Source organism: Pezoporus flaviventris, unplaced genomic scaffold (genome assembly GCF_033815535.1).
Source record: "Pezoporus flaviventris isolate CSIRO_AGI_PZ_B2104156 unplaced genomic scaffold, CSIRO_AGI_Pfla_v1 ptg000015l, whole genome shotgun sequence".
Taxonomy (NCBI): Eukaryota; Metazoa; Chordata; class Aves; order Psittaciformes; family Psittacidae; genus Pezoporus; species Pezoporus flaviventris.
Genome location: NW_026892563.1, coordinates 3222681 through 3247371, shown reverse-complemented (window position 1 = coordinate 3247371; position 24691 = coordinate 3222681). Strand labels below are relative to the sequence as shown.

General features: G+C 37.6%; 1 protein-coding gene across 7 annotated transcripts in view; it reads right to left on the bottom strand.

Moving 5' to 3' along the window:
* Positions 1-24691, bottom strand: part of CNKSR2 (connector enhancer of kinase suppressor of Ras 2) — a 214763-nt gene that overhangs the window by 132537 nt on the left and 57535 nt on the right. For all 7 annotated transcript variants that reach the window (XM_061453247.1, XM_061453249.1, XM_061453250.1 and 4 more), the window contains exons 4-5: positions 24501-24588; positions 9454-9495 (exon numbers count right to left, since the gene is read on the bottom strand). In XM_061453247.1, the coding sequence (XP_061309231.1) occupies positions 9454-9495; positions 24501-24588 (130 nt within the window). The remainder of the gene's footprint in view (positions 1-9453; positions 9496-24500; positions 24589-24691) is intronic.

Here is a 24691-nt window from a genome sequence, read left to right as displayed (position 1 = left end):
TCTTGCGATTTTCTTTCCATCTTAGATATTCATACTGCTGTCCAACAGCACGATATCATGCCCATTCTAAGCACAATAAATGAGCCACAGCAAAGTCTGTAGAAAAGATCCTGCAATGAGGGGATGCTCTTTCAGACTGAGGTTTCAAATTCTATGACCTTTCCAAAACCAGCCGTTACAAGAAAATATCTAACAGAAGCTTGTTGGTGTTAGAATACTCACAGAATCTTATAAACTTCCCTTAACTGTTACACATTTAAATAATTTTAGTTAAATACTCCTTAGTTAAAGAGTTGAATTGTAAGTAGGATCAAGTGTCTGTCAGGGTTGTGTGAAAGACAAATTTTCACAAATTTTCATTTTCTGAGCTTAAGCAGAGACAGGACAGCAAGGAGCCCACCATCATCTAGCAGGCATCCTCTCCCCTTTGGAAAGACAGAGCACACAGGGTCTCACTGGAAACATGTTCAGAGGCTGATACAGAAAAAATAATGCACTTTTCCTTGCCTTTACTCTCATAAACATCTTATTCACAGTTTCTGGGTTGGTTTTGTTGTGTGTATCTGTGGAAGATGGGAGAAGGAGGAGGAGGAGGTAAATTCAACTCCAGGAAGATACTGGAGCTTGGATGGTTCTGGGACACATTCATAGGCTACAGCTGTGTCAATATACAACAGAGTTTAACTAGTGGTTCTGAATATAGTTACTGTGCAGTTCCTGCCCAGATTACTGTTGTTGACTTCACTGGCCAAGGCTTTTTAATATACCAATCAGAATAAATCAGCATACAGAAAAAACAGCCTTTTCATCTGGAGCAGGCTTCCTCTCCATTAGGCTTCTTTATGGAAAAAGACCTTGGACCTATTCAGGGGATCAGGAACTTCCATGGCAAAGATGCTGCCACATGGCACAGGAACAATGTTAATTTAATGGTGGCAACATGCTGAATTTGGAAAGTTCCCAGAGAAAACTATGCTCCTCTTCCTAAATAGTTCACACTGTGGCTCATCAGGTTTATTCCATATACATTCAAGCAACAAACCTGCCTAAATCTAAAGTTATGTTTGGTGCTGCTTCTAGCTTGCGTAAGTTTTCCCTAAGCTCCCCAAACTGCACTGGAGCTTTCACCTTGCAGATGCAAGCCAATTTTACAAGTTATGTAAGTGCAAGAAATACAGGAGGCTTATTATTACATTGTTGTTATTAGTAAAAAGTTTTAAATTTTTTTTTTTTTTGATGGAAATTAATGGACTCGCATGATAGTGGCCACTCAATTAATTTGAGTGTAAGAAAAGCACACAAAAAGTGCACATTTGCTACTCATTTTGCTCCTATTTATGACTGCATTATTTCTCAGCATAACAATTCAGTACAAACTGTACTGTAGACATGTATTTTAGTTTCTCTAAATAAGATGACAGTACAACTCACCTTTTCTCTCATATGGTAGTTACATCTCGTTACTTCATAAAACTACACTTCTGTTTATTAACACATTGCTAATGAGATCAGGATCCTTCATCTTTTGTTACTGTTGACTCCCTGCTGCACTGCAGTACTAGCTACAGTAAGACTCACAGGAAGATGAGCATCCAATTGCTCCTACAAATATCAGGAAGCATACATAAAAAATGCCCAGCCTTTCTCAAGCTCCACTCAGCCTTCAGTGTGCAAGCTATCTAAACAAAGGAAAAGGATTTGGCCAGGCCAAAGGAAAAAAAAAAAGCAAGTTATAAGAGGTTAACTGAGAGAAATAAACAGATTACATTTTCTCCTTTTGTCATACTGTCTATATTCTCACTATAAGCCTTACAGCGATGACTTCAGTTCTCTTTTGCAGCACCTCTTTACTCCACTTTATTAACAAATTTTCCTCTCTGTTCAGTGACAAACTTATAATTGCAGATTGAAGCTACACCACTGTCTTTACATGCAAAGCTAAATGATTCATGGGAGGATGAAAAATATCACTACACAGCATCTAGTTGTTTGGTAGAAATTCAAGAGGAAACATTTCTTTTTCTCACTCAGCAGACAACTAATTTATGTTCCAGAGCATGAAGAATGAAAGATAACAGTTTCTACCTCTACTCTGGGGATATAGTATACCAATTTTTAATACATTTTCCACAATTGCTCCTTCTTTTAGCCAGGAGGATAAGGACCTAAAGGTGTCTAAATTAGAATTGCACCTGTTCTGATTATCTGTGGCTACTTCAATATGTGTTGGGAAAACGACTGTCTTCTGCAGCGGAATGGAAGTACTCAGGTGTCATGGCTAGCTTCAGAGGCTCTGCCGTGGCCTTTCATCAAATTGTCCATCTGTTATCTGGCAGCTCTAGGGTCACCAGGCATTTCTGGTCAAGCAAACAGATTTGTATTTGCTCCCGTCCTTAATTTTACCCAGGCTAATGATCAAGCTTTAACCCATCATGCCAAGTGTGTGCACTCACAGCCCAGAAAGCCAACTGTATCCTGGGCTGCATCATAAGGAGCATGACCAGCAGGTCAAAGGAGGTGATCCTGCACCTCTGCTCTGCTCTCATGAGACCTCACTTGGAGTATTGTGTGCAGTTCTGGTGTCCTCAACATAAGAAGGACATGGAACTGTTGGAACAAGTCCAGAGGAGGGCCACGAGGATGATCAGGGGACCGGAGCACCTTCTGTATGAAGACAGGCTGAGAAAGTTGGGGCTGTTCAGCCTGGAGAAGAGAAGGCTGCGTGGAGACCTCATAGCAGCCTTCCGGTATCTGAAGGGGGGGCTAAAAGGATGCTGGGGAGGGACTCTTCATTAGGGACTGTACTGACAGGACAAGGGGTAACGGGTTAAAACTTAAACAGTGGAAGTTTAGATTGGATATAAGGAAGAAGTTCTTTACTGTGAGGGTGGTGAGGCACTGGAATGGGCTGCCCAAGGAAGTTGTGAATGCTCCATCCCTGGTGGTGTTCAAGGCCAGGTTGGACAGAGCCTTGGGTGACATGGTTTAGTCTGAGGTGTCCCTGCCCATGGCAGAGGGGTTGGAACTAGATTATCTTAAGTTTCTTTCTATCCTAACTATTCTATGATTCTATACCGAAGCATCTTGGCTCAAACACATTTCCAGGGCTGATCACAAGAAAAGCACCAGGCTCCCCAATCAAGTCTCTCACCCATGTCATTTGAATGAGGGACAAGATGCCAATAAGACATGTGGGCATTCTGAACATTAAAAGTAAGAAAAAAATGTCTTGGCAATGTTAATTTTAATCTGCTTGGGGAAAAAAAAAAAAAAAAAAAAGCCAAAATCTCAGTTAGTTAGACCTGTACAAGGCAAAGCAACTTGCTACATGAGCTTCAGGATGAAGCTAGTCAACTTAAGCCAAACCAAATAATTATTATTCAATTGATTTTAGTCCAAAACATTTGTGTACCATAGGGAATACATCAGGAACTCCAGCACTTTTAGAACCAATAAGCCCTTGTCGTGGTTTAAAGCCCTGGACTTGCTTTTGTATATATATGGAGTTTAAACAGTGAACTAGATCTTATTTTAGATGCAAAAAGAGAGGCTTCTCTTACAGTGAAGTTTGCTGGGCTCAATTTTCAAGGTACAGACTATTTAAAGGAAAAAGGTGTTTTCTTTTTCTTTAATGAGACTATAGAAATTATGCCTTTGACAATGCATTCTTTGTCAATTACAGTTCTATAACAAATATTCAAATACAGCAGGCAGGAGTGAATTATCATAACTGTGGTTTCTTCAAGGCTCTTAGAAAAAAAAGAACATTCTGATCCATTACTTTTAATTTTCTTTTTCAGTTTAGTAACTCTTTTTTATTTTAAATAGCTCATTTGTTTTTCAAAAACTCCTCGGTATTAACTTCACTCTGCAGTTCTATTTTCTACAGTTTTCCAACTCAATAAAATGATGAGGGTTTTTTTCAGGTAAAAATAGCATAATTTTAATAAAACGAAATTCCTCATGAAAACATTCTTCTTATAGAATTAAACTAAAAAGAAAACTCAGTTAAAACTTATTATTCATCTGACTGATGCCTCGCTTCTACTTTCTATAATTAGCCCTTGCTTTGCTCTTTAATACGCTCCTGCTTCACATGAATTAATCTGAACTAGATATTTCCATCATATATATCCTTGAACAGCTGGATGGAATCAATGAATTATTCTTCAAAGATTTTACAGGTCTATTCAGAGTTTTGCAACAATTAACTTATAACTCCCGAAACAATCAGAACTGACACCTTTTTTAAGCTGATCAGTTTTCCATGTTTTATCATCTCAAGTTAATCAGTATCAGGATTCTAAATACAAACTAGCAAGAGCATACTAATCTCCAGTTTTGAAGCAAAAACCACACCTATGGCTTATCTTTTCATATTTAGGCCCACTGTATTTTAAAATCTGTTCTTCTTAAATCAGCATTTTCTATTGCCATCTACTTCTGCTGGTTATTTTTTTTTCTGGTGATATTTACTTTCTATCTATATTAGTTTCTATCTATATAAGTTATTAGAACTATTATAATTTATTTATTTATTGCATCGCTTGCTGAGCAAAAGGTAAGCTGGAGAAAACATACTGAAAAATGAAGCAGTAGAAATATGAAGCATTTCCCTGTGTTCCTGAATATTTCAGAAGCATCTACATTTTAATAAGCAAATACCAACACATTATTAATGTGTGGTTTTATGCTTCTTATTCCACAGAAACCAAGTGTTTCTGTGAATGAATTAACAGAAAAAGCAAAAAAAGCAACAAAACTTTAAGACCTATAGTTGTCTTTAAAATAGGTTCAACACACCTGCAATTCTAGGGCAGAAAATTATAGAAAAGACACTTTTTCCCAGACACATTTTACAGCTACATGGAGAAGAAATAAACAAGTTGAAGTAGGTAATTACTTCTTAAAACTTCATCAGTTTTCCATAAGACTTTTTTACTTTAGATATATTTTATGTGTTTAGTTGAACAGAGATTAGTTTACTACTTCACCTAATATTGTGACAATCAAAATGCTTTTATATAACATTTGAAACTCAAATTGCCTGGAGCAAACAAAGACATTTATTTCTTGAAGATAAACTGCAGCTATACAGCTCTGTCTCCACAGAATACTATTTCTTGATGTCCTGGGTTCAGCAATAGCAGTAATTTTTTTCTCCTTGTTAGTAGCTGCTGCAGCGCTGTGTTTTTGACTTTCGGCCCAGGAGCAGCACTGATAACACCGATGGTTTTAGTTACTGCTCAAATGTTTAGTCTGACCAAGGACTTTGTGAGCCTCATGCTCTGCCAGGGAGGAGGGGAAGCCAGGAGGAAGCAGAGACTGGACACCTGACCCAAACTGACCAAAGAGGTATTCCATACCACAGCACATCATGCCCAGGATGTAACTGGGAGTTACCCGGAAGGGCTAGTGCACTGTGGGGTTAGATGAGGTATTGGTCGGTGCTCAGGCAGGCAGGGTGGGGTGAGTTATTGGTCAGCAGGTGGTGAGGTGTTGTATTCCCTTCTTATTTCCTTTATCGTTATTATTATTGGTGGCAGCAGTAGTGATTTGTTACTGGACTGTTCTTATCTCAACCCGTGGGAGTTGTATTCTTTTGATTCTCCTCCCCATCCCTCCAGGAGCAGGGGGAGGGCAAGAAGGGGAGTGGGGGGTGTGGGGTGAGAGAGAGACTGCTTGGCTGACTGTGTTTAAACCACGACACTTGACTATATCTGTGATATCTAAAATGCTAACATCTGAAGAAGTTTATTGACGTTAAAATATACTATCTATGGACAAGGTGATTCAGCAGCCTCTCCACATGAACATCCACACTGCCATCTCTGAAAGAAAGAGGGCATTCATTTGCTTTTCAAAACAAATTACTGCCATTAGAATATGAGCACATTAACTGTTTTCTGTCCCTTCCTGATTAAAGCAAAACAGTCCACTATTTAAAAGAGGAACTTGCCTTTGATAAGGGATGTTGCCTTCTCCACATTGATTTAGAGGAAAGCATGAAGACTTAGTGATGAGTTAACTTCAGAGATATCCATGGATGCACTTCAATAGCAGCAGAGTGGTCTCATATCCCCTGCCTGTGCCCACACACACTCTTTCCCCCCGATTTGGCACAAAGTATAGAATCATAGAATGATTTGAGTTGGAAAGGACTTCCAAAGGTCATCTAGTCCACCCGTCTATAATAAACAGGGACATCTTCAGGTTGCCCAGAACCACATCCACCCTGGCCTTCAATGTCTCCATGGGTCGCATATCCACCACCTCTCTGGGCAACCTGCTCCAACATTTTACTACCCACATTGTAAAACATTTATTCCTCATATCCAGCCTGAATCTCTCCTCTTTTAGTTTAAAACCATTACCCCTTGTCCTGTCAGAAGAGATCCTGCTAAAAAGTCTCTCTCCATATTTCTTACAGGCCCCTTTTGAATTACTGAAAGGCCACAGAAAGGTCTCCCCAGAGACTTCTCCAGGCTGAACAACCCCAACTCTTTCAGCCTTTCCTCATAGGAGAGGTATAGGCTCACCCCAGGGGAAATAGGCAGCTTCCCCACAGGAGATGTGTACAACTCAAGTCCCTGAATCATTGCACAAAAGTCCAAAATAACACTTTGAGCTATGTGAACAATGAAGATGTTTCACCTAAAATACAGGTTCAAACTGAAGTAAAGCACTGGACCGCCAATAGGTAACACAGGTAAGAATCAGGTACTTTGATCCAATGATGTGCTCCCAGGGTAGCAAATTTCTTGGTGTTCTAAAGAATAAGAGTACATAACTGAAACTTAGTTTTATTTTAATTTCTGCAGCTGTAGTTCTTTTTTACTTATGTAAGAAGCATCTCTTAAAATCTGACTTCAATCTTCAGTGGGAACAATACCTTGTAACAAGGATTTCCTTAGGCTAACTGCATGAATTGCAGATTAGTTGTAAGTCATTGCCTTTTGTGTTTGTGAGGAACATTGTTTCATTGTGTCTGGAAAAGAACTGGTAGTAAAATCACATGAGGTGAGCCCATGGTTTTGAATTCGATTTCTTCTCTAAGTCATTCCAGCAAACACAGCTATACATCAGCATCTGTTCATTCAAAGGCAGCTGTATGTGATGCTGGCCAGACTCCATTTCTGTTACCTTCAGGAATCTGCATGGTTTGTACATGGGAAATGTACTCAGAAAATGGACTTGAAATAGCTTGGTCTTTGACTTTAAGAAAAGAGAATTCACTTTCTCTCCGTATACTATCCTATCTTCCCAATCTTTCTCCTAGCTTTCTCATTCAAGATTCTCTCTACATCTTTATCAAATTTACTACTATTCTCTTTATATCAGAGAATCTTCTTTTTAACATTCACCTCTAAATTTACTGGATGCACAGTCTATCACAGGAGATTTAAATTCTTAATTCCCCTCTAGAACATCTTTAATCTAGTTTGTGCATTCAAATATTATTATCTCATTAGGTATTGAACATCTCTCTTCTTTGACACTGGTGTAAAAAAACCATGCACTTTCTCAAGATCTTGACATAAGCAGGTTTTTCCCCTATTTTTTTAATCAACCTGTTAGATTGCTCCTCCCCAGATTGTCTAATGGGCTAAAGCTTCAACACCTTTTTCTTTCTTCCATGAAATGCAGTTAGGGGGTACTCTGCTTTCAATTCCAATTCTATCATCAACCTTCTCAGCTGCACGTGTAAAATATTCCCTTTAATATTCAAACATGATTTAAAATCCTATATTTTAATTATTCAATTGCAGATTTACCTCTTTCCTCGACTGCTTTTGGTCAGCTTTTGCCCAGTGAAATCCCATCCATCAGCTAAAATGCGGCATGGTCAGAAACGATCCAAGTGATGTGTAATATATATAGTCATTTTAATCCCAGGCTTTAGTAAAACATTCAGCACTCTGTTCTGGTTTCCTTGCAAGCTTGAGCACTAATCGTGGAAGCTAATTAAGCTCTCCATAATAATACATATGTCCACCTGTCAACACAATAAAGTTACTGTGGATTAAAGAAATAAGCCTATGTGAGTCTGAATGTTGCAAGATAACTTTTGAAACCTGCCTTAAATTTGTGCACTCACATATCTTAAATGAATCCCTCCAGTTTCCTCAACATTTTCTGTTGAAGATTATATTAATGGATGCTTCATTAGCTCTAAATACTTCCAGCTCCCTTCCCAATCCTTTTTATTAATTTAGAAAAGATAGATATACTGTAGATAGCAGAACTCAGAACTCTAGGTTCTTCCAGCAGAAAACAAATATGAATTGAACACAACGATTTCAAGCTTAATAGCACTTTTGCCAAGATTATGCAATTAAAAACTTAATGACTTAAATACTTGTAAAGATCAGCCTAGCAAAGATGATGATGATGTCAGCCTCACTAAAATGGCTAATTCTTTGTGCCCCACAGGGAAAAGTGTCAGTGAAACTTGAGAATACAAGGAGATGTTTTATTCCACATCACTATGAAATCAAAGCATCAAAAGCTTATAGAACTCAGCTTGCCAAGCATTTGATATGGAAGCAATGAAAAGGAGAAAAAAAAAAAAAGAAGTACAGCAAAATTTACTGGGACGCCCACCTTTTCAGACAAAGAAATGCAGTATTTTCTTCATTAAGCTTTTGTAATAAGAACCAGAAAATATTAAAACCCACTTAAATGAGAAATATGGTGAATAAACTAAACCAATCTATTACTCATTCTTAAGAAGAGTATCTTTGTATCTAACTTTCAGAAACAAGCTCTGGGTTAACTTAATACTCACTAAACTACAGCAACAACATGAAATACAATTTAATATCTAAAACTTAGGTGCAAAGTTTACTCAAGCTTTTGATTTTCCATCCACCAGGTACCAGCCTTTCAAACGTTTTGATTTCTGATGCCCTGATGACTTTCATAGGCTTTATTTATTATCAGTAATGCTACAGATTCTGGAAACAGTTGTATTTATGCTGAGAGTTCAAAAGGAAAGAATTGCTTTAATTTTCCTATCACTTGGCTAGGTCCATTCTCCTATGAGGAATAAAGCTGTATAAATGAGGCTATATCACTTACTTAAATATATACGGTTTCATAGAACCCTAGCGACCAGCTCTCTCTCAAAAAACAAACAAACAAAAAAAAAAAAAACAAACCCAAAAGATTCTATTTTTCAAAATCATTCTTCTGACCATGGTTTACAAATAACAGACGGATCTGAGCCAAACACAAGCCCTTGCAAAGTTCCTGGCCGCTCATGTGTGAAGCTCACCTTCCATAAAATCACTATTTATTCACCACTAGTTCCATACATGATGTTCACTCAGTCATACCCAGCCTAGTTCATTATCACACTTGCACTGCAGAAAAAGCATGAAACACACAGGTCTGTAATTCTATGCAGTCTATACAAATATATTTATTAATAGAAATCCAAACACTACTCACCACATGAAGAATTTTATTCTCTGTTTCATATACTGTGCAGTCCTGAAAGAGTAAAGCAGAAAAGGCAGGTTAAATTGATCCAGTCATCCACCCTTCCTAGATTTATTCTTCAAAAGAATTAAATTTAATTAAAAAGGAATCAAAGAAGAAACAAAATATTTCAAAATCTTAAACAGAATGGAGAGATTCGTGTAAATTTAATGTGAAGCCACCACACAAAGGAAATACTGGTAAATGTTTCTATCTCTTGACTAGTTCTTGTTGCTTCCTTCCTTGAGACAGATACTGATCTACCTCCACTTTACATCCTTTTGGCACATACCAGCTAGTCACATGCATGCCAGACGAGTAGCTTCAAACAGCAGTCCCTGGCCATGGAAAAAAATGACCCACTTTCAGTGGTAAGACTGGAAAAAACAGATGTACCAGCAGTGCTCTTTAGTAACTAAGAAAGAAAATGAAACTAAACAATTCCTGCTGAGCTGAGTTGAACTAACATGTTCGCACACCTTGCCAAAGAAGAGGAGAAAAACACTGGGAGGAGGAAAAAGAGAAAAGGAAACCACTGTCTGTTTATAACACTCCAAGCAATGTGAGGGAAGACAAATGCGGAATACAAAATGCACAGGAAACTTGAGTCGGACTGTCTTATTCCATACAGCCTGCTGGGGACTGCATGCACATTCTCTGCTACCTTATGTAGCATGCAAGGTAGATTCTATAAGCAAGATTAATAGATGGGAGGCTGAGGGCTGTGGAAGTTTTTCTAACAGGCCAAAACCTGAGTGGATATATAGAGAAATTGAATTAATAATGCTGGAAGCACATGAAATACAACCAAATTGGTGAAGGAATAACTTAGAATTCTAAGATGCTGTAGTTTTATGCTAATTAGTGCAAACTCTGTTTAGAACAGATGCTTTATATCCTACCTAATAACACACATGAAATGTGACTAAGTTTTCATGGTTTAAGTTTAATTTTTAAATTAGTTGATCTTATTAGAAAAGCAACTTGTTATATGCAACTGGGTTTGCTTTTTTTAATCAACTTTTAATCCATGAAATGGTTCTAGCATTATTCGGGCAAGAAAAGTCAATGTGTTCTTAAGCTTTATATAAAGCAACCTATGCAGAAGCAGCAGGCTGATAGGGAGCATTTTCCTAATAACAGCTGTTGGCATTCAGGAAACATTTGCCAGTAAGTAGAGCTGGAAAGAAAATCTACCACATTCAATTATACGCAGACATCAATGAAGTATTTGCAATCTTAGTAGGAAAACACACATTTCATTGTTATATGTGGGAGGACATGTAGCATTTTCAATCTGGATACATCTATGTTCTACATGGTTTCTTATGAATCATTTTGCAAAAATAGCAGGAGGGGATTATAACATTTATATTGAAGAAAAAAAAAGAAGTGCTTTTAGGCAGATATAATTATTTCATTGGTAATAGGAAGATTTTACTATAAGTTAAACATTCATCTTAAAGAGGATACTGTTTGAGAAGTCTCACTACTAAGGCAAAAAAGATTCTGGGTTCTTAAATGCTGTAGAGGTACAGTACAATCAAGAAAATGAAGGATAACAGAGAAACACTGCTACATCCTTGAAATGAAACTCTTCACACAACCATGAAGGAAGCTAAAGAAATATGCTTATTTTATTTTATATATATATATATGTAAATATTTCTGAGTTTACAAAAGACAGTAAAGCAAGTGGAAAACTTCTCTGGCATCCAGTCTATGCATAGGAGCAGGCAGCCTCACCCTGAAATTCTCTCCTCAACACATAATTCCCTACAAATCCAGGGAAGAATAGCTAAATGAGTTCATCACATAGCAGGCAAAAGAAAAATTAACAGTTCAGTAAACAACAGAACACAGAAAATCTGAAAGACAGCAGATGCTTACGCAAAAAATACACCAAACAATTTGAAAATACACATTTTCAACACATGAATGACATTCCACTAAACATAATTCAAGCATGAAATCAGGGAAACGTGCAGGAATGCAAAGATCCATACCAGCACAGCCCTGAGCAGCCCTGAAGTGCAGGATTCAAAGAAACCTAGAAAAGGTCACAAAGCTGATCCCTGCATCGTAGTAAGCTCGTTTTAACTTCCTGCAGCCATCCACAGAGATGAGGGCTGAGGCTGATTCTGAATGATTCCAACAGCAAACCTCCATGTCATTTTCTTTTGTAGTGAAGTTTATTTCCCCTTAGAATTTTTTTAAGTCACTCCACTCCTCTGTGATTTATCTTTAAGCAAGTGCTGAGGATAACTGTGCTCATTGTTTTCAAACATCCCTTAGGTAGAACGATAAGCTGAATACTTATTACTGGGGGCCTTTTCCATTTACAATTACTGCTTTTTCATACGCATTTCATTTCAACTAAAAGAACTTAAAGCGCTTGAGCAATAAAAAAAGAGACATTAACTATGCAATTAGAGATAAATTTGTATTTTTAATAGCATACCACCCACAGCTGGAGAACATCTCATATATATACCTGGACTACAAGCCCTTATCTTACTCTTGAAAGATCTTAATATCTGTTTAACCACAGTATCAAAACATTGCAATTAATTTAAGAAACAGATCTTATGCAAGTTTAACATCAACTTTTTTTTACTTTAGAAAACAAGGAACACACAAAAAATCTGCAGTGAAGCTTTACTCCTACACAAGCTAACGATTTGCTATTCACTTACTGAAACAATACAGTCATTACCCCTGAACTGAAATACACAGATACAGCAAGAAGATATTTTCCTTTTAGCTGTTTATTCTCTCAGCCCCCCACATATATACACTGACAAAGTATAACTACAGCTAACCTATATTATAACCTTCATTCAACCAATCGAAGAAAACCTAAGATGAAACAGCAAAAGGTTATCTTCAAATATGCATTATTTTCTAAAACATTAATGACACAGATTGCTAATAAAGCAACAAAAGCAGTTCCATGTTAATTTATACTTCCTGAAGATGTAGTCAAATATTGGCCATTAGCACTTTCAGAGAGGAAAATGGGACAGCATCATCTATAAAGAAAGATAAATAAAAGGGGCATATTATGGAACAACTTAATTACTAGGATCATATTTTCATGGTCACTCTTTCCAGCTCTGTTGTATGCGTAAAAAATGGCAAAAGTGACCATTGTGGAGGCAGCTGGAACTTGGCTAAGATCCTAAAAAAAGGAAACTGGAAGTTCAAAGCTAGAAGAAGAAGGTAAAAAAAAAGGCAGTAAGGGAGGAAGGTAAAAAAAGCAAGAACAAACCACAACAGTGAGGGAGAGGAGGGTTCTTTTGTACTTTCAATCCTGGTATAATAGTAAAACCTTTGTTTAAGACTAGCAAAACCTATGCTCAACTGCAACTGTGAGGCATCACTTCTTCCAGAACTTCTTTCATATCCACAATTCTGCATTATTTCTACAAAAATTACAAGTTTTATCTGCATAGATTCTATCATAATGTCATAAGTCATAATTGCTAAAGGCATTTAAATGCACTGAATTAGGAAGCCCTAACACCTCACCTGCCCTAGACACTGCTAGAACAATTCACATATGAGGTAACGTACATAAAATACAAATATTTGTGGACTTCATTTTTTCAAGAACAGTGTTTATGATGCTTTATTTTTCCATTTTATTTTTAGGTTGGCTAATTACAGCAGACTTTTTCTTATTTTTTAGCCCATTTCTTTGCCATCCAAGTTGATTAAATCTCAAGATGCGAAGTACTCAGACATAAAAGAACTGCCAAGTCCTGCTACTGCTCATAGGGAAAAAAGTTCATGCAGTTCTCCAGTACTATAACCATAGGATAATATTCAGCAGAAAACACTTCTAATTTTGCGTATCTATAATCTGGTTTAAAAGTCCAAGTCAGCAACCTGCCAAATTACCTATTGCGTCTATCTGTCAGACACTTCTTACAGGGTTCTTGCATCATTGTTACTACTATTATTATTTGTGGTTTAGCCATGCATTCTAAGCAGCTGCTGCACTGCACTCTTCTTGGCAGTCTTAATTTCCTGTTAAATCCATGACTTAACTTCAGAATAAAGTTATGCTAGCTCAGAAAAGAAAAAGTTATACATACAAATAGTTATGGGATAAAAAAGGAAGAACTGTAGAAATATGTTTATTAATTCTTTCAGCAATGAATCAGCAACATTTCAGCATTTCTAGTAATCCTTAGATCAGAATGCTCATGAGAGGTCATGGACTTCTTTCACTGTATTTTCTTGTCCAGCAGAATGTCTTAGCTGCCCACATATATTTAGTCATCCCAATTTATTTTTTCCTCCAAGGCAAGGAAATTTCTAGGCAGAACTGATACAGAAGCAGGTTACACGATTGTTAAGAACAAAACCCCAATCTCCTGACTCTCAGTTAACATATTAGCCCCAAAATGTCCCTTGTGAATTCATATGATGAGCAGCATTGTTCAGAAGCAGGCTGTGTGGGGCTACAGAGGTGGAGTCAAGTGGAGCAACTTGTGAAGAACAAGAACTTGCCACAGAAGTGTTCTTTTTCCAGACAACTTTGAAGCTGCTTCTGGTGAAGCTTCTTCACTGTTTTTAAATTTTGTTTTCCACTGCAGTTTAACTGAATTTACATGAAGGCAATCTACATGTGTGTGTTTGTGTACACTGTACTCTTTCTACCAGCACTTTGCTGATAAAATGTAGGCAAAGTTAAGGAGCACAATTTTAAAAGACGTAGTGAAATTGCCTGGGAAATGCATCTTTCATGAGCAATTCCACACATCTTCCATGCCTAGTTTTAAGAGGTTAACAGCTAGATTTTATGTACTGCTTAAAAACAAATGTCTGATAGAATTGCTGTCACCATTATTTTGAAGTCACGCAAAATGGTCTAAACTGCATGATTTCAGGTCTCTATTTGTAACAAAAATAACAAATTACATGATTGCTAAAAGAAGGTTCAGACTCTCATGCATTGCCAAACCTTTGGCATAGAATCTCTCTTGAGCAATGTAACCATAGGTTGGAATCAAGCCAAGCCATCCTTTAAATCCTTTGCTTCACAAATTGATTAAAACTGTAACTGAATCCTTTAATACCAGGATATCTCTAATGGATGGTCTGTTGGTCTTGCTAGTTCACAACAATACAAAATAATTAACCCGAGAATGCTCAGATCATAACTCCAAGTCCCTTCAGAATAAGTTGTTCTGGCTTCAAGGTGCCTACAATGAGCCTGTTCAAGTGTCACTAGCTGTAGGGAATTTATGCCACTGGCTCTAGAAAGGTTCATTTGGTTTGAATTCTGCCCAATTCAGCTGTAACAAGAAAGCCACAAGACTGAGGTTTGCTGGAGTAGTCACTGAAGGTTCTCACAAAAGTTCTTTAACAACACTCATGATAAAGTCTTGAGCTCTGCCAACACATGAAGAAGGCAAAAGTTTATAGCTTTCATAGTATGTTCACTTATTATTACCTTTCATCACTTTTCTTGGACCAAAACAGGAGTATATAATTTCCAAAAAGGTACAAGGATAAGATAGGTTGAGTTAATTTAGCCTTTCACTACTTAGAAAATGCATGAAAAATATATCTAATACATCTGATGGCAAGATTACAAAGACAGTTTCGAAAAAAAAGCTTGATAGATATAATACAGGCTATGGCAAAACACCGTATTCTATAGAGGATGACGATCAGAAATGCAATAATATTAGGGAATTCTGCTCAGGCTGTGATTTATAGGTATGTCTGAGTAATTACTAGAACAACAAAACACAAATCAGCAGACATACAGCTCTGTTCAATCCCCTTCCCTCCAACCCCCCTTCAAATAAATAAGAAACAATAAATTCTTAAATATCGCCAAAGCTACAGAAGCTGGCAAGCAGATAACATTCTCCTCTGGCAACGGGCAACGAATTAAGAGCGTGACACAGGCAGAGGTTTCCTGAGGTGCTTTCCTACGTCTTAGATTTTGAGAGGTCTAACAGGATTTTGGATACAAGAAACGTGGGCCTTGGGGACACTGACAAGTGAAAATGCTTGTAACAGAGAAAGGGGAAGAGGAAATCCTTGGCTGCTGCCATGAATTTTTAAAATCACACAGCCATTTGTGTGAAACCTGTTTTGTATTTGTAAGTGGATGTCTAAAGCACATGCTTTCCCTTTTTTTCCCACTGAGCTGCTCCAAGAGGAACCTGTCATGGCTGTTCTTCCTCCTTCTGACTGCAACAATCCCAGGGAGCTCTATCCTCAACTCTCCCCTTTTCTGCAACCACTTCCCTATTGCTCAGCAGCCTCCTAAAATCATGCTGCTTTAATTATCATCTCTGTGCGGATGAGTCACAGATCTCTTGTCCCTTCTGTTCACATTCGCAGCTCAGAATCTCCTTCTGGATATTTGCCACCAGCCCCAGCGCATTATGCTGAAAAGCTGAAATCACGTTTCTTCTCAAACCCTCCCTGCTTCCCCCTCTTTCCCTGTCTCTGTCAACAACTCCACCACCTTATGTCCCACAAGCTCACAACCTGGGTGCCATTTTCAACTCCTTTTCGCTTCCCACACAAATCCTGTTGATTTTAATCCCACTGCTGTTCAGAAATACTCACTTTCTTTCCAACTACACAAAATCATCCAATTCCTGCAGTTTCTTGCCACTTGGTCTATGGCATCCTCACTCCATTATTATTCCATGCTTCTCCACACTGAAGCCAGAGCTCATCTGTATCTGCAACAACCCACTCTGTCCTCCCCCATCAGAAACATGCGTAAGAACTGACAAAGGTAGGAGAAAACAGAACAGTGAGCACACGCAATTTAAGATACTAAGGGAAGAGGGAAAAAAAAAAATCTATTGTGAAAAATATAATGCAAGCTGTTAAATAAATGCTACATAAAAGGACCTTTCCTATGAAACCTACACAAATGTTTCTAAAAGTCTGAATGCTTAATGAACCTGCAGTTCTCCAAGTTCATAACCCTTGTGTACAAACTAATAGCAATTACCCAGCTTACTGAGTACAAAGAATTGCCTTAATTTTATTTGAACAATCTGCGTGAATTGGCACCTATCACCATAGTAACAGAATACTTCATGTGAAAATTTAACACAACTTACATAAATCACCCCCAGACCAAGCAACTACTGGGAAAAATTGCTTGCTGGATTAAGAGAGATGCGATGTGTACCCTAAGCTCTTTTCTATCTTTCTGAAGCTATTTTCCATTTCCAATTATTTCTATCCTCCTTTCTGTAAAAGACGTCATCTTGCGTTCCTTTGGGATCTGCTTGCTTAGTAGTTCTAATTTGCATATAGAAACACTTCTTCCTGCTATGCCATTTCTAAAATGAGCTGGTATACCATTAGGTCAGAAACCACAGCAAGTATTTTAGCACTGACTAAAATCACACTAATACTTGCTCATATATCCTGTTAGAACCTAAGCATGTACGTGGTCTAAATTGAATTTCAGCTCTTAGGCTGATTTCTCTATGCAGCAACATTCTCAGCAGGTAAAAATAAAATCCACTGAATCTATCAACAGATGAGAAGTTGGAAATAGGCAAAAATGTTTCACCCAAAGCAGAAAAACCAAAGTCAAGTCACCCTTTTTTTTCCACACAACTCAGAAAAATAAGCATCATGAATTCAAAACTCAAGCTTTTATTACTGACATGCAACATAAGTTTTATAGCATGACGTATTGTGCAATTCTTAAGTTTGTCACTGCCAAGACCATTTAGAGGTAAATAACTTCTCAATTTTTCACTTCTGCTTTTCCTTCAGTACTGTTATTTAAAGAATTCTGGTTTATAAAACACAGTTGCAGCAAAATATTTCACGTTCCATATAGTGTCTGGGTGGTTATTCTGTAAACAGAGGAAATAAAAGTAACTAAACTTGAGAAAAAGTAATTATATATAGGCGGATGGCATTTCAGGCTCAGATATGACTTAAATGTTTCATATTGGATCATCTGAAATTCTTGATGTATTTTTACTGGATTTAAGCAAACAAACACATACCTCACACTATATTCCTGAAATACAGACCCTACACTTTTTCATGGTCAAGGCTTCTACTAGATACTCAGCAACACATAGGTTCTGTAATTCACTATACTGAAGTGAAATTTTGCTTCACTGCACTTGGTGACAGAGACCATTCTGTCTTTGGAAAGGGAAATCGGTTTCCAAACTAAAAGAAATAGAGTCTCAATCTTCATTTCTACTAACACAACCAATGTTATCTTAATCCATCATCGTTAATGATTAAATTCAGCATTTACAAAGAATTACACAGGAAGCATGGCATATCCTCTGTCTGCCCCTATTCAAACGGAAAATGCGATGCCACTCAGCACTCATGGACTGACACAGTGCCCACAGCAATCAGCCTAAGAAAAAAAAAAGTTTTAGTTAAAGGAAACATATAAGATACTAAAACACATTTTTCCCGGTCTACAATTTATCGCAGTTTCCAACAACTTTCTGCTACTTTGTGCAAGTGCTTCCATGAGTGCGCGAATTAACAGTCCCTGACTCTTTTACCGTCACCTAGGCCCATTCAGTCTCCTTTTCTTGGAAAAATGTAACAGCTGCATTGATGTACCAGCATATGCTCTATCAAAACAATTACTCTTTTCCCCACATTATTCTGCTTTGTGTTTCAGTTTTCCCCATGTTCAGAGGCTGTCATTCATTAATCTGGAAGAAAAATAACCAAACAGAAAAAAAAACCCAAACAACCCAAACAAGCCAACACCAACCCACTTCTGGTCACTAAGCTTCTTATGTACTCAGCAGTCTCCCCTCACATCCCCCTCCCTCTTTTTTCCTTCCATCCACTCCAAACTACTTTCTCTAAGAATGGAAAAGTAAACAGAGCTAACAAATTCACACGGCTTCACAAGGTGGATTTTTTATTAAAGTATGCAGTGGCTTCATAAGCTACTTCAAAAATGTCGTATCACAGGCAACACAAGTTTAGGAACATCAAACCTCTTTACACCATACATCTCAATGACAACTAATGAACCATCAAATGATTTCTAGTAGTGGTTCATATCCCTGTAAACTATTATTGATGTTTTAACCTTTGAGCTGGTCCATGCCTAATCTATTTCAGGAATGTCTTAGAAACTTATATCAAAAGACAACAATATACCTACAAGTAAGCCATTTCAAGGGGAAAAAAAAAAAAAGTATATATCTGAGCACTGCTTTGAACATTATGGAACAGGAAATCCTGCATAACAGCAATGTTTGAAGGATACAAGGTAAGTCTTGCAAGTTACTTGCAATGAGTTACAACACTCTCATATGAGTATCATTTGGATTCCATGTACTATAGGCAGATATTGCCTGGGTATTGTTTTCAAAGGAGGCTTTTTTTTGTGCTGTTTTTAACTTTTCACTGTATCTCTTCACCTACCCACTTGTACACTTACTGCCTTACTTGTACACTTATCAGAAATTGGGCATTTTGCATAAACAGTGTACTATGCACATATATATTTTAAATTCCAAGAATGTGGCCTCCGCACCATGAAGTATTTTCATTAAGAAGAAGGGGTAGTGGAAGCAGGGGGAAGGGGAGCAGGGGAATGGTGCAGGAGAGAGATTATTACCACTGTAAGCTAACAAAGAATTTCCTGTAAGCATTTGATAATAAAGTTGGAGTGGAAGGAATGATGTTGAAAATTTAAATTAAAAAGTTTAGAATTTAATGCATAACTGTTTCATCAAACACGTGTTGCTTTGAAAAATCCCAACAATCTGGAAGCGCAAAGCAGCTTTAATGAGGAACCAATTAAACATTCACACCACTAAACTATTAAAGCCAGTTTATTAGCTAAAGATACCCAATTTGGTATGACTTAAAATTCAAAATTTTTAAGCTATGTTTAGTCAGTCCTTAAACTCCTTAATAATTAGGACTTAAAAACAAAAGTGAGGAATTTTTATAGAAAAGATTTTATCAGAGATACTTTGTAACAATAGTACTGAAGATATTCATTATTCTTCTGTATTCACATATTTGATATTATCCTTACTAAATGAATAGAGCCATTTTATACTGCTGCATTTGGATTCTGAGTCGGGGCAGGGAGCTAAGAAAGTAGATTTCCTTTTTATCCTTATAACTGGAAAACCAGCGTGCACTTAGCTTCCAAGCGAGACTTAATATTTGAAATATCCATTACGTCACAGACATTTGACTATAAAAAAACACAATGTCACACAAAACAGTGCCTTACTGAAGAAATAATTTGCGATCCTTTTCAGTATCTTTTATCTGAAAGACAACAATGGCTAGAAGCTCAACACAGATTACCCTGCTAGAAGCCCAGCAAAGACTGGGAAGTAAGTCCATCAGGGCATGGAGTATATAGACAATTTTACAAATCTCAACCATCCTTAAACGGCGAATAAGCTTTGGGAATAAGTTTCAAATCGTTCAGCTGAGGCAGTGCACAGGGCACTTCTGTATGTGCTCTATATTACAGCTTTTAGCTCAAAATCGCAAGGTGCCTATACATCCAGACAGAGTATTTCTGAACAGCTGTCTTGGTCTTTCCTAGCTGTCTTCCATCCCAGCCACCACCTCCCAAACTGCACCACTCAGGTTCTCACTCTGTGTTTTCCAGAATCTGAATTTACATCAAAATATTGCTGTGACACAGATGATGTCAGAAGTATGTTCTGTGACTACAGTGCAAGCCAGATCCATGTCAGTTAAGTGACTGCTCTCCATCTCCACCCCTGTTACACAATTGCTTCCACCATGCAGTCCTTCAAAAAGGTGTTTAGCAAGATTACTTACTGCAATTACTTATTGCAGTGAAGCTTTTATAAAGGAGTTTTTACAGGCCTACAGTTATGCTTCTGCTGGACTATCTTTCTAAGTAAATCCCACAAGACCCTAAAGCTATGAGATAAACTTCAGTGGTTTTAAAACTAAATAAACAGCAAATCATTGTGAAAGCTGATTAAGGAAAGTAAAAAACATGTGGCCAGTACTACTAATGATCACTACTAAACTGCAAAAATAAGAATGACAGTGCTCAGCAGTAAAGTTTTCTTTACATGTCTGATAACTTACAAAATCAAGATAAAATTAGGTTTTTCGAATATTCCCAAGATTTCCAGGGCTTTAATACTAAAGAAGACAGCTTCTTTAGTGACACCCTAATGGGTTCCTGAAGAATAAGAGCATTGAGAATGATAATAAAAGCTACCTACAAATTGCCTGAGAAAGCAATAAACCTTCTCTTCCTTACAGTTGTTTACTAGTACCTCTCTGAAATGAAACAAGCACACTTAAAAGGACCAGTTCCAGGCACCCTCTGAAGCTGAACACCCCAACTAAGTCAATAGCAAGAAACTCATGAACACCATGAAGACAAGGAGTCACTCATGCTCTTCCTTACATGACATTTATGACCGGAACAATTCTGGAACACAAATCTGAACTCATGAATGAGCCAAAAGGGAAATATGCAGAACCCCATGTCTCATCCGCTACACCCGTACCCCTTTAGCACCTATCTTGTACCATGAAGAACGAACAGGCCTTTTTTACTTATTACAGTGTAAAAAGAGAAGATGGATAATGCCCATCTCTGGTTCCTATGGAGAGACAAACAGGTGTAGGAGATAAAGGCAGAGAGTGCAAGGGAATGGTAGCAAAAATCATGATACAGTCATAGAATTATTATTTAAATCTTTTTCCTCCAGCGTTCTGCTGCAAGGGAAGAGTTGATTATAAAAATGAAGCAAGAATGCAAGCCCTGAATCAAATAAGCCATCAGCAAGGAGGATGGTATTAAAAGTGAAAACCTGCAGAAAGCACCTATGAAACAATAGCCTAAAGTCCTAAGGGAGAGAAAAAAAATCTTCTGAGCCAAAATATAACAGCTGCATAAAAGCGGACGATTAGTGCAGATGCAAAGAAGGTTACAACAGTAACTTGCAGTTCTCTGAGGGACCTGCTTCCACTGGGAAATATCCACTGCATGCTGGTCTGCTAGTTGGGTCCTGGGCTTTGTGCACCATGCATAAGAAACAAAACGGTTAAAACACAGTATGTGCCATTCTGTACTTTATTCTAAAGTCTGTCTCTAAGTAGATGTTATAACTCCAACTTTTCAAATTATTTAAAGTATAAAGCACAGGCTCTCAATAGATTTTCTTAGACTTTTCTCAGATAAGAAAGTACTGTAATTCTGTCATTTTTTTTGTTCATTATACGTTTAGCACTGATGGGGGGGGGGGAAGGATGACCCAACAACATTTAATTCTACGAAGAAACATTGATGTTACCAAACGTGCATAATTATTCAAGCAACACAGCTAAATTTTAGCTTTTTTTTTTCCTCCATCTAAACTAAAGAATCATTTTCAGTTAATAAATCTGAATGTTAGCTGTAACTTAAACACCACAAAAAAAAAACAACAAAAAACAACAAAAACAAACCAACCACCAAACAAAAGAAAACCCTCACTTTTCAATCCTGCTCATGCTCAGTTACTGAGATGAATACTGAAGTTCTATTTTTAAGTTGTATTAAAAAAAAATTCCTTAAAAAAGTCAAATGTATAAGAAAATGTACAGACAATATATAAATCATGGGTTTAATGGTTTTAATAAACTATTAAGCTTTATAAAAATCTATTGTTAGCTAGTGTTACAAGAGCAATTGTAACACTGCCTTCTGTAGGTCTTTTATAAACAAAAAAGATACTTTAAACTACTCATTGTAAATTAGGGAAGTAATCTGCATACAAAAGAAACCAGACTCTGAGACAGATCTTGTAAGATGATATTGAAACGTTCAGTTGCGTTTAGTGATCACATAAAACGAAAGCTCAGTGAGGGCATTTTGAAATGCTATGTTGGAATGCATTTGTTTTACATAGAGATCAAACCACATGTGTTTGGGACAACTAATAGAATTTTTCACTATTGTTCTTCTGACTACAGCCCAATTCAATTTCAAAGCATGCTTAAATTTAGGCACCTAAATGTTCTTTTTGATTTCAAAATATGAATTCATGTACTGAACTGCTGCCTGACTGGGGAATCATGTCAGTTTTCGCAAAGATAAAACTGCTGTTCTCCAAAGGTATTTAATAATAAAATTTGTTCCCATTCATACTAAAAATATACATAGAAAAATACTTACCTATACATAACGAATTGGCATTATCATAGATAGGGATGATTTTGAAAGAAAATGGACTGATATTGAGCTAATTCCTGGGACATACTTCAGCGGCTGATATTTTACCCACTTTTTCACAAATAGTGGACACATTAAAATGGACCAGGTGGCTTTTCCTCTTAATTGAAAATCTAGATAGTGATTCACAGCTAACTCTGTGGAAAATGAGCCATTTGGACATGGGGAAGGGATGCCTTCTTCTTCCTGGGGTTATGACCTCATGTCAAGAGGGCAAGTGCAGCAAGGACACTAGCCATGAGAGGACAGATAAAAAACACTCATCACGCAATAAGCAGACAAGAAAACAAAGGCCGGCTCTTCTTCCACAGCCACTACGAAAGGCACCTCCTTCCCATTTTGAGGCAAGGTGACAGTGAGAAGTGGGGAGCATAGGGTGGCTGAAGGACAGGACTGGACCTTTGGCCCCCTGACCTAGGAAGCAAACAGGGATGCTCACTGTGTGGCCTGTGGGGAGAGAACAGCCCATGCTCCATTTCCACGCTACCCACACCCACCCCACTCTCCCCCCCCACCCCATAACTAAGGGAAAATAATGATGAATGACTAAAATAAATCAATAATAACTACAATAACAACAAAAATATAGAAAAGTGAGGAACTTTCATTTCCCAAGCTTGAACACAGGGGACTAACAATAATGCTCTTCTCCAGCTCAGGTGGGAAGCAAATCCAACTAATCATCTAATTGCACACGTTTATGAAAGGATCAGAGAAATTTGCATTTCTTTTATAAAAGGGAGAGTATCATCATAGAAAGTCAAGCCAAGAGGCCACAGGAGAAGTGTAGCTTTGCTCAGTTTGGAGTGGTGCTTCTGAAAACCTGAAAAAGTCTCCTCAGTGCTCCTACCTAGCCCACTCACTCCCCTCTTTTCCACTCCAACTTCTCATGTGCAAACTTCTGCTTGGCAGCAGTGGTCCCTTCCCTCTGTGGTTGCTGAACCACCAGGAGAGGCAACCCTTTCTGGACTCTTTTCTCTCTGCACGATGGGCACTGCTGCACCACACAGTCAACTGATGGTCTAAGTTGGTAACAAGGCCCTTCACAATCATCAGCAGCAGACTGGCCTCCTATATGCATGAATAAGGGTAAATGATGATGCTCAACTGAACTATTTTATAGGTTATTTATACAAAATTTCATACCTACATTAGTTTCAACCTGTGGCTAAAGACACTTTTCAGTTTCAGCAGAACAACAGGCAAAGATAGGTACAGACCTAAACTACAGAGAGACAACGGAAGGGTAGGGAAAGTTCTCTAAATTGCATTTCCAAATGAAGCCCATTAAGAAAGTGCTTCTCAGAACCTACTTATGGATTTCTTGAAGGTAGGATGCACAAAAATGTATTCAAAGTATTTTAGCCTCACGGGGACATGTCATCTGCCCAAGTGTAGAGATGATATGAGCTGTACTAAAGAGCAGGTGGCTAAAGTCCAAAAGATACAGACCTTTTAAACCAGAGAGTTAATTAAAAATAAATGGAAAAACACAACAAATATGCAAATTATCAATTAGATTTCACCAATTTATAGTGACGATAGTAGACTAAAGAACCCAAGATGAACCTTACTACCGAGATGCGCAGAAGCCTATACACACCACAAACTAAACTAGTACTATAAAACCAGGAAGCAGAATTTTTATAAAGCACTTACTAAGTACTGATAGCTGCTTTTCTTAGAAAATGATATTGACAGAGTAACAAAATTGTGTGAAGAAGGTAACAGCCATTTACAATTTAGGAAAAAATAAATTGCTAAGCAGATGGTCTCATACCTGTTGTACTATTGTTGTTAGTTCCAGACAGAGCTGTATGACATTATTTCTTGTTACTGAGTAATCTGTTACAGCAGCAAAAGGTGATCTAAAACAAAAAAAAGAAAAATAATGTTGAATGTCACTAGCATATATCTGCTTGCTTCACTGATGCACAATGCGCTTAAGACACATTATATCTAGAGATATTA